General features: G+C 41.1%; 1 protein-coding gene across 2 annotated transcripts; it reads left to right on the top strand.

Moving 5' to 3' along the window:
* Positions 1-1468: 1468 nt before the first annotated feature.
* On the top strand, positions 1469-11265 carry LOC136767786 (E3 ubiquitin-protein ligase TRIM39). 2 transcript variants are annotated; one of them, XM_066721788.1, is made up of 7 exons: positions 1469-1817; positions 3197-3849; positions 4226-4321; positions 5627-5860; positions 6211-6358; positions 6543-6569; positions 9147-11265. In XM_066721788.1, the coding sequence occupies exons 2-7, from the start codon at positions 3250-3252 to the stop codon at positions 9686-9688; spliced, it is 1647 nt and encodes a 548-aa protein (XP_066577885.1). In that variant the 5' UTR covers positions 1469-1817; positions 3197-3249; the 3' UTR covers positions 9689-11265. The 2 variants fall into 2 exon arrangements, with proteins under 2 accessions (XP_066577885.1, XP_066577884.1); XM_066721787.1 differs by having other exon boundaries at positions 1470-1796.

Genomic DNA, 11265 nt, shown 5'->3' on the forward strand with positions numbered 1-11265 from the left:
TGAATTAGAGGGCTAGGTCTGTCATTTTTGTATTATGTTGTTCACATAAGTTGAAGCACCTTTAGCTTTCAAATTGCAGTTTAAATTCATTGTTTCACAAATTCCACCTAATCAAGCCATTGTTAAAGCTAAGGGCAGCTGCATTGTCTGGAATTCATTTGGAAAAGGCGTTAATTGCTGGAACCCTGTTGATTTACTTAACGTGGATGAAATGCCCCTCGTGAGCATCGCTTGCTCAATGAGCTTGTCAGGGCGTTTGTTTTGTCAGAGGACGATATGTTTACTGCAATACGTGCTACAGAAGTAAAGGAAGTCTGTTTCATGAACAATTTATCTGTATTGTCAGCTCCTCCTTAATTTGTATCATTATTGGTAGTATTTCATGTTACAATCTATGTATGGTTACTGCAGCTTCAATATTCCACACTAAAGGTTATTTTGGATTCTATTTAGCACTTTTTGGTTCTTGCAATCACATTTGGAACCATTCATTTCATTAATTAAGCCTATATTAATGAATTCTTTAGCAGGCATTCTAAGGGTCATAAGTTGTATTAAAGCAGGGGTGTGAGACTCCAGTCTTGGGTGGCCTGTTGGTTTTTCATCCAACAGGAGAACCAAATTCTTAATTAATGTAATTATTTCTCAGGTAGACTTTCATATTTTGTTTTATAGCCGATAACTTTTTCAAATATTATTCAAAACCCACAGTTTAACCCACAGAACATTGCAGTGTCTGGAGAGAAGGTTTAAATTAATAAAGTAAATGTATTGATTAGACCAATGAAGTTACCAAGAGCTGAGCTGGAGTGAAACCTGACACCTCTGTATTAAAGTGACATGATGGCATCTGTATAGCTGCTTAATTATGCTGTTTGCTTTCAGACTTCGTTTTATGGTTCTTTATTGCTGTTTGGTGAAAATGTTCTGCCCTGCTTAAGTTCATCGTATATATTTTAGCACTAGAGGGCGGCTCTAATTGGTACGATACAAGCTTGATTTTCCATAAGCCAACTTTGTGTTGTGTATTTCTCAGTTTTCTAATATATTTAATAATTCTGCTTTTATGGATGAAAAGGGTGTTTCACAAAAAGCAACATACATGGTTCTATTTTGAACTATTTGTGGAACCTCTAGGTCAGGGGTTTTCAAACCGGTCCTGGATTACCCCCTGACCTGCTGGTTTTTGTTCCAACTTAGGTCTTAATTATTTAATTGAATGGTATATTGCTTTGTTTGGTCAATTAAGGATTCAATTAAGCAGTTAAGACCTCAGCTGGAACAAAAACCTGCAGGGCAGGGGGTACCCCAGGACCGGTTTGAAAACGACTGAGTTATACATTCACCCGATAGGTGGCAGTATGACTTCTTCTGTATATATTCCTAGGTACGGTACTCTCTTGATTCAGAAATAGAATACAGTAAAGTACAGTGCTGCCATACTGAATTGACATTAAAATAAGTCAATTGTTATCCGCTTGATCTCATGTTTACACTATCGGTCACTACAATGTACTTAAATACGGACTGATTACTGTACACATGCACTAAATCTACAAATTCATTCTCACATTTCTCAAAACCGAGATGTTGCCAACCTTGTTTTTCTAATCAATACAAAAACGTTTTAAAACAAACAAAATAAACGTGTTGATAACATGAGCCCAGCAGTATGTTCAAAATATGTACTGTCGTTTTAAGAATGTAGCCGCAGCAGACAAGCGTGGGGAGCAGCGTGGAGCATGACGATGACGTCACAGAACATACAGTCATCTGGAGCTAGAACCCGCCGAACGGTAAGAACCTGAGGAAACATTGTAATTAAGTTATTAAATTGTTAATATACCGAGTGGCTTGTGTGCCTTTGAGTGAATCACCTGTCGGGTTTCAGTGCAGGGAAATGTCAGTGTGAATACAGGAGCCCAGCCATAGCTTTCAACTTTATATTAGAGGAATTTAATGAGGCCCTCCTCCAGGAAGTAGAAAGTTGTCCGCAGTTTTAGACGGGGGGACGTAAAGTGCCTGCGGAACAACAGTATATTACCGAGTGGGACATCGATTAATGAAACTATCCTCATGAAAAAGTAGTACATTAAAAGTATATTAAGTCCAGTTTATGTACCACATCGATTCAGGTTTTTCATAAACTGTTTATACTGAATTGGTAATTCTATAATGACTGTATAGCCTACTGCTTTACTCCGCACACTAGTATACTTGAGGTTCACTGAGGGATTCATGTACTATACAGTCAATTTACTACTGCCAATCCAGGAATACAAAGTTCATATATAGTGTAATTGAAGTAGGCCGATCTGTGTATTGTTCTGCTTTTGTAAACAAGTCATTTAGTTTTTGTATCTGTCTAAACTCCCTCCAGCCTTTGCCTGCACTCTGCTCTCGTCAGTCTTCAGTCTGCAATGCAATGTATTTTATGTTTCACCATAAAAAAATACATTAATTTTCTAAATATGTTTACCTATTTTTTTTTATTTATATTGTAGTATTTTTATAAGTGAGTTGTCACAATTGTCTATTGAAACTGTATATTTGTACTATAGCTGTATTTATCTACAGCAGTGGTTCTCATTCCTGCTCCTGGAGGAGCCTCTGCGCTGCTGGGTTTTGTTCCAACCGAGCTCTCAATTAGTTAATTGAAGTCACTTGTGCGCAGTGTTTTTGACACTTTAAATTGTGTAACTGATAAAAATTGGTTCCTTAATAAGATGATAATGGAATGTTTCAGGATCTTTCTGATAAGAGAGACAGAAATGGTCCTTTGTCAGGTACTTTCATTGATATGTGGGAAAAATCTGCAGCTCTGATCAAATGTGCCATAACTAGGCCTCTACATGCTGCCTTTTGGGATTGGATTTGTCAATATTAATGGAAATGTTTTGTATTATTTTTAAAATCCCATCTGGTTCTGCCTATTGTTTTGTTTTTTTGTAACTGGGATATTGTACAAAATGTCAGCTTTCAATTCAGTTCCACAGTTAAATATCTTGTGTATGTGTTCTCATGTCACGGCTCTTTATATTATCCACTTAACTCCACCGCACTTAGCAATGGCATGCAAATTCCCACATCTAATTTACACCAATTTACCTATCAATTTCGAAATTTACCAATTTACATCATGAGCTTCTTAGACATAACTGATTGGTGAATAACTCCCTTCTCTTTAATCTTATAGATGGAAATACCCTGTTGCCGAATCTCTGGATCTCCTCAGATCATATTTTTTAGATGATTGCTCCTCTGTTCTCAGCAATGGCCTCCCCCACCAGTCTCCTGTCTGAAAAGCAGTTGCAGTGCTCAATATGTCTGGATATATTTACCAACCCCGTCTCCACGCCCTGCGGACACAGCTTCTGCCAGGCCTGTATCGGACGTGCTTGGGATAACAGTACCACGTGTCAGTGTCCGCTTTGTAAGGAAACCTTTCGCATAAGACCCGATCTCAGCATCAACAGGGTCTTGGCGGACATCGCAGAGCAATTGATGAATTTCAGAAGCAGCGGGGTAGAGGACTGCCCTGCCGAGCCCGGAGAGGTGCTCTGTGATTTCTGTACTGGGGAGAAGCTGCAGGCGGTGAAATCCTGCCTGGTGTGTCTTGCCTCCTACTGCGAGGCTCACATCCAGCCGCACTATCAAGAAAACGCCTTCAAGAGACACAGACTGACTGATCCGGTGAAGAAGTTAGGCGACCGACTGTGCAAGATGCATGGCCGCATCCTGGCCATGTTCTGCCGGAGAGACCAGGCTTGTATTTGTCACATCTGTGCCGAGACAAGCCACAGGGGACATGAGACTGTCCCTTTAGAGGAGGAATGCATAGAGCAGAAGGTGGGCATGGGACTGGATTTCCAGACTAATAAATATCATTGCATATTGTATTTGCACATTCTTACTTAAGAGTTAGGAAAATATCATATATATATTTCAGATACTCCACAATGTTTCCTAAAGATCATTATCATATTTGAATGTAATTTGTAACAGTATACGGATCACAATCTATGTAAAGGGTCATTTAGTCAATTAAAAGCACCATCCATGTGTTAGATTAAGAAGTTTGACACCGAAGCATACAATTACATTTGAAATCTGTTCAGGGTTAAACAGTACCACCTAAAATCTGTGGTAAGCGGTGTTAATAAACCCACCACTGCTCCGAAGCCATCAGAAGTGATTCACACTGTGTTTGCCTGTTTACCCACAGAAACAGCTGGGCAAAACTGAGGCAGAAGTACAACTGATGATCCAAGAGAGACTGATGAAGATGAAGGAGATTGGAGAGCTGGTGGAGCTCAGCAAAGTGAGTCTTCCTTTGTAGTATGGGGCTTCTGCAGGATCGTTTAAAGCAGATAAAGAGTTCAGGGGTTTTTGAGGTTATACCACCACTAAACTAAATCACCCAGAATCACCATTCAGCTTTAAATCATTAAATAATGAAACATATTTCCCACACCTTTACAACAAATAGAAAGTGGCCAAACGAAGGGAAATATCTACTATATCTACACCAGAAACATCCAGTCACCTAAAGTGGAGAAATCAGGCTCGTTAGTCTACTTATAAGAGAGAATTGGGTGTGGAAGGAATGTTTGAATTTCTCTCTAGCAAGGCTTTACTGCTTGTATACTTAAACAAGATAAATCAAGATTAGTGTCAGGCTAGGAGGTACCTTGGGCTCTGTCCTAGAATTATGAGCAGTTTTTATTGAAATGTACGCAGTCTACTGTCTCAGTGTACTCTGAAATTAATGCATAGAACAAATAAGCAATTGGAGATTAAAAAAAAAAACAACAACATGGAATCGTTTTTTTTTTTTTTTTTTTTTTTACAAAATGTAACCCCTTAAGCTGACAAACCCCTCTGGTACCAATTCCGTGTGCTTCTCTTTAATTCCATGTGTACTCTTCACTGACTCTCAGCTTTCTAACAATGTGAAGCATTCTCTGATGTGAAAAAAATGTTTTTTCTACCCCCCTGCATTTACGCCGCCCCCTCTGCATTCTGAAATGGGGGGCTGGGGGGATACTTGGTCTGAGTAGGAATACAAAATCTCAGAAAAAATTATGACATATTCTGGAACCAGAGTCTACTGATCAAAACAAAACCGTCCACGGTTTGGTAGAAGCAACACACACCCGTAGAGAGCTCAAAATGTTAACATGGAAAACTCTGTTTACAGTAAACTATTTTACATAATTTGATGTGAACTTTTCTGTGTTTGACTGAACATATACTATACTGGATTAATCGTTAGGTTGTTCTGAACAAAATGTGTCTTGTCTTTTTGTATAGAGTCAGAGCAACTTTGTATCATTTCGATGCATTTGTTCCTCCCCATGCTGCGTGAAATACAGGCATTGCAACAAAGCACTAACCTGATTGAAGGTTAAACTTTCTTGGGCTGAGTTCATTCCACATGGGACAAACACGGCTAGCATCGCTTTTACAATTTTGACTACTTTATGCTATACAATAAGCACCCTAAAATTATTTATCCTTACATAATACAACTTTTAAATTTATTTTTTTTAAGTACGACCTAAAAATAGGTATGTAGATCTTTTATCATAGCTATGACATCACATGCCATGTCTTGTCCCATCAGAACGGCACACAGAGGGAGGTCGAGGACAGTTTGCAGGCCTTCACGTCAGTGATGCGCTCCTTGGAGAGGAGCCAGGGCGAGCTGATCGAACTGCTGAAGGAGAAGCAGAGGGCGGTGGAGAGGACGGCCGGGGGGCTGGTGTACGAGCTGCAGAGGGAAATCACTGAGCTGCAGAAGAGAAGCTCGGAGTTGGAACATCTCTCGCACACGGAGGACCACTTCCACTTTGTGCAGGTCGCGACCTCAGCTGTCACACATCCTTCAAAGCATCTGCAGCTCTGTATTAAACCTACTATGATAATTGTCAGGTGGAGATTTCCTTTAGTGTCTGCGTTTTCACAATAAAGATTACAGTTCTTTGTCTCAGTATAATTATAATATAAGTCACACTAACAGTGTCAATGGAAAGAGTCTTAAATTAGTCTGGGATTGAGGAGGCTAAGTCTTAGTCTTATTTATGCAACTGACTAACAATTAAACTAGTCTAACTGTCAGCTTAAGACCAGTCTAATGGTTTAGGCTAGCCTAATATAGTTTTATGCAACCAGCCCCATCCTAGTGATGTCTCGTTTCTCCCGCTGTAGACTTTTGCATCCAGGTACAGCAATCTGCACAATAAGGACTGGACTAGCGTCACTGTGGACACGGACCACTGCCTAGGGGAGGTGAAGAGGATTGTCTCTCAACTGGGCTGGAGCTTCCAAGAACAGCTGGAGACAGTGCCAGAAATCAGTGAGTATGCTTTTCACCTCATTGATGTGTTCTTTATTGTGATCACTCAGTGTTGAGTATGAGGATTCGGCTTTTAAGGTTTGGTTTATGTGAAAAACACAATGATAGCTGAAAAAAATCAAATACATCAGTACTGTAATATTGTATATATTATATATATTTTATCACTTTCTTCTCTTTACAGAACTGAAGAGGATCCGGCAATATGCAGGTGTGTGATTTATATTATTGTTTTGATGTTACTGTCCAATTGATTAAAAAAAATATATATAAAATAAATATATATATATGTATGTATGTATGTGTATGTATATATATATATATATATATATATATATATATATATATATATATATATATATACACTCACCTAAAGGATTATTAGGAGCACCTGTTCAATTTCTCATTAATGCAATTATCTAACCAACCAATCACATGGCAGTTGCTTCAGTGCATTTAGGGGTGTGGTCCTGGTCAAGACAATCTCCTGAACTCCAAACTGAATGTCTGAATGGGAAAGAAAGGTGATTTAAGCAATTTTGAGCGTGGCATGGTTGTTGGTGCCAGACGGGCCGGTCTGAGTATTTCACAATCTGCTCGGTTACTGGGATTTTCACGCACAACCATTTCTAGGGTTTACAAAGAATGGTGTGAAAAGGGAAAAACATCCAGTATGCGGCAGTCCTGTGGGCGAAAATGCCTTGTTGATGCTAGAGGTCAGAGGAGAATGGGCCGACTGATTCAAGCTGATAGAAGAGCAACTTTGACTGAAATAACCACTCGTTACAACCGAGGTATGCAGCAAAGCATTTGTGAAGCCACAACACATACAACCTTGAGGCGGATGGGCTACAACAGCAGAAGACCCCACCGGGTACCACTCATCTCCACTACAAATAGGAAAAAGAGGCTACAATTTGCACAAGCTCACCAAAATTGGACAGTTGAAGACTGGAAAAATGTTGCCTGGTCTGATGAGTCTCGATTTCTGTTGAGACATTCAGATGGTAGAGTCAGAATTTGGCGTAAACAGAATGAGAACATGGATCCATCATGCCTTGTTACCACTGTGCAGGCTGGTGGTGGTGGTGTAATGGTGTGGGGGATGTTTTCTTGGCACACTTTAGGCCCCTTAGTGCCAATTGGGCATCGTTTAAATGCCACGGCCTACCTGAGCATTGTTTCTGACCATGTCCATCCCTTTATGACCACCATGTACCCATCCTCTGATGGCTACTTCCAGCAGGATAATGCACCATGTCACAAAGGTCGAATCATTTCAAATTGGTTTCTTGAACATGACAATGAGTTCACTGTACTAAACTGGCCCCCACAGTCACCAGATCTCAACCCAATAGAGCGTCTTTGGGATGTGGTGGAACGGGAGCTTCGTGCCCTGGATGTGCATCCCACAAATCTCCATCAACTGCAAGATGCTATCCTATCAATATGGGCCAACATTTCTAAAGAATGCTTTCAGCACCTTGTTGAATCAATGCCACGTAGAATGAAGGCAGTTCTGAAGGCGAAAGGGGGTCAAACACAGTATTAGTATGGTGTTCCTAATAATCCTTTAGGTGAGTGTATATATATATATATATATATATATATATATATATATATATATATAAAGACGGGTAGAGTATTTAAACGCCTAATGCCAGGGGATCAAGCTTTTGGTATAGCAGATGTGTTGCCTGTTTGGAGTTATAGAGATATGGGGCAGTGGTTTGAATCGTAACTGGAATGAGCTAATGACATAAATGAAAGTACAGTGAGTGTGTATACATAGATGGCTGACAAATGAAAGGAAAAACCTGAATAAATGAGTGGAGGAACATAGTGAATGCAGATGCCTCGAAACAGGTGTACTGCATGATACAATTAAGCAATTAACATCCTATCATGCTCTGTGGCATGTATACAAATACTGAGCAGGCCCAGCTGACCTCGATTTAGGATCAAGATGGCAAGAAGAAAGGATCTAAGTGACTTTGAAAGAGGGGGCATTATTGGGATTATTGGAGCACGAAGGGCAGGAGCTTCAGTCACAAAGACGCTCAACTGGCTCGTGTTCTGGACAAGTGGGCGAGTGCATGTGTGGGACACCAAGAGAACGGGACAGGCCTGACTGCTGGACCCCTACAGTGAGGGAGTCCAGAGACTCTGTTATGCTGTGGGGGGCATTTTCCTGGCATGGTTTGGGTCCACTTGTCCCCTAAAAGGGAAGGGTTACTGCAAATCATGACAAAGTTATTCCGAGTGATCACCTTTATCCTGTGGTGAAACACTTCTCTCCTGATGGGAGTGGTCTCTTCCAGGATGACAATGCCCCCATCCACAGGGCATGAGGGTCACTGAATGGTGTGATGAGTATGAAAATGATATGAATCATATGCTGTGGCCTTCGCAGTCACCAGATCTCAACCCAGTTGAGGAGATTTTGGACCAACGTGTTAGACAGCGCTCTCCACCACCATCATCAAAACCCCAAATGAGGGAATATCTTTTGGAAGAATGGTGTTCATCCCTCCAGTAGATCAGAGACTCGTAGAATCTGTTCCAAGAGCATTGAAGCTGTTCTGGCGGCTTGTGGTGTCCAACACCTCACTGAGACACTTTGTTTGTTTTTCCTTTAATTTGTCACCCGTCTGTAAATAAATAAATTATTAATTGACTTCTCTTATCTTCCTTGTTAATTTGAGGCCATTAAATAAAATACGCAAATCAGTCGTTTGCCCCACATAGTACTTCTTAAAAGCCTGTCTCTCTCCTCTCGTCTCCACAGTGGACGTGACTCTGGACCCCAACACAGCATATCACAAACTCATCCTGTCTGAGGACGGGAAGCAAGTGAGAGTGGGAAACGTGCGGCAGGCCCTCCCGGACAGTCCGCTGAGGTTCGATCACTGTCCCTGTGTCCTGGGGAAGCAGGGCTTCCATTCGGGGAGGCACTACTGGGAGGTGGAGGTGGGCGAGAAGACCGACTGGGATTTGGGAGTCGCCAGAGAGTCCATCAACCGGAAGGGGCAGAACACGCTGAGCCCCAAATACGGCTACTGGGCGGTGTGGTTGAGGAATGGGAGTGAGTACAAGGCTCTCACCAGCCCCTCTCTCCCTCTGTCCCTGAGCACGAAGCCCAGGAGGATCGGGGTGTATTTGGATTACCAGGCGGGGCAAGTCTCCTTTTACAACGTGGACACTAGCGTTCACATCCACACTTTCACTGACACCTTCACCGAGAAGCTCTATCCGTTCTTCAGTCCGTATCTCAATAAGTACGGGTCAAACGGAGGCCCATTGATCATCTCTCCTGTGGGACTACGTTAGGCACGTTTCCGGCGGGAGAAGGAAGAATTTAGAGAAGTACTATCCAGACCCAGAGACTTGTCACAAATGAGCGATTTGCCTCGCAACGCCGCTGTGCGCTGCCACTCAGTTAGCCCCTCCCCCTTTAGCCTGCTTTAACTACGACAGCCCACAGACGTCCTGTCTCTCTTGCCGTTCGCTGGGACAGTCGGCCGGACCTGTGGGACAGAAGCTTTCTCGCTCCCCTGACCTGTGCCTCGAGGACATGAGCTCGAATCTACAGTTTTAAGATGCGTTGCCGATTATTTAATAGTGATGTACTATCGCCACCTTTAAGGGTATCAATCAGTAGTCTGGTGATGAGGCTGATGAGATAAGTTGTGATATATGAAACCCTCTTCATGTTCAATATTAAATATATACTCTTGGGAATACTTATGTGAATGTTCTGTTGACTCCCTCAGTGCACTTAACTCATTTGCATACTCCTGCAATTCTTGCTATAAAGCAGGGTCATATCAGATCAGTTAATAATAATAATAACATGATTAAACTGTACTTTGTTTCAAAACCTAGCATGTTTTTGTGTTAATGAAAATGAATCAATTGCATCGGTGGCAACATGGTCACTAACTCTGGCGGAGCAATGAATTGGCCCAAGTATCACTTTTCTTGGGCCCCCTATCACCAATACATACATACTTATATACTTTCACATTTATAATCTACTCTAGTCCACTGTATTTGGTTGTGGAAACACACATCACAAATATGTAAAATTTGTCCTTCAGTAAAGTCTTCAATGAGGAGCAATGATCCGGCCTCAAATAGTTCCTCAAATAGTAATTAGTTTTAGTTTTTAGAATAACCTCTAGACAGTTATGGTAAGAAAATCGAAATAAAAGCATTTGGAAAGCTGGCAGTGATGGCATGTTTGCTCTGTCTTGCACCGATATGTTTGTTTTCAAATGTGGCCTCAATGAAAGCTGGTTTCCAGGGACATGGGGAGAGACGTGGTCGTGCTGCATGTCTTCTGGCTTCCCTCCCTCGGCGACCAGCTGCAACACCTTACACACATACAGGGTTATTTTTGCGTGTCATGCTGTACTGCAGATGTTCAGTCACAACACAACAGTGTAGTAGTATGAATGTTCAGCACACTTGTCTCCCTGCAGTTAGGGCAGACCTTTGAGAATTACGGTGGCTCTGAAGTGCAAAATGCAACTGCAAAATGTTTTTTCTTTTTGCATTTGTTTTATTTTTTGTATTTGCGTTTCTTGTGTGTGTTTTGCACTTGAGAGCCACTGTAGACAATAAGTCATTATTTGTTATTAAAAGTGAACTATTAAATTATTGTACATTCATCATGTTACAGAGTATTGCGTTATTACACAATCAGATGTGATTTATTTGCTTTACACATAAACTGTCGGTATTAGGTTTTGACATGAGTTTAATTAGTCAATATTCACATTCACGGGTGTACAGTTATAAGTAAGCCTTATTTTAATGTATCTTTGTTACACTATAATAATCATCATTATTATTGTTGGTGGCAAGGTTTATTTTTCTGTTAATAAAGTTTTTTAGAAAAAATG

The sequence above is a fragment of the Amia ocellicauda genome, chromosome 14 (assembly GCF_036373705.1).
Source record: "Amia ocellicauda isolate fAmiCal2 chromosome 14, fAmiCal2.hap1, whole genome shotgun sequence".
NCBI lineage: Eukaryota > Metazoa > Chordata > Actinopteri > Amiiformes > Amiidae > Amia > Amia ocellicauda.

Bases quoted from the DNA above. Each gene is read 5' to 3' on its own strand.
- LOC136767786 (XM_066721788.1), top strand. From the start codon at position 3,250: ATGATTGCTCCTCTGTTCTCAGCAATGGCCTCCCCCACCAGTCTCCTG. The intron at 3,850-4,225 runs GTGGGCATGGGA...GTTTACCCACAG, and splicing joins AGGAATGCATAGAGCAGAAG to AAACAGCTGGGCAAAACTGA. The intron at 4,322-5,626 runs GTGAGTCTTCCT...TTGTCCCATCAG, and splicing joins AGCTGGTGGAGCTCAGCAAA to AACGGCACACAGAGGGAGGT.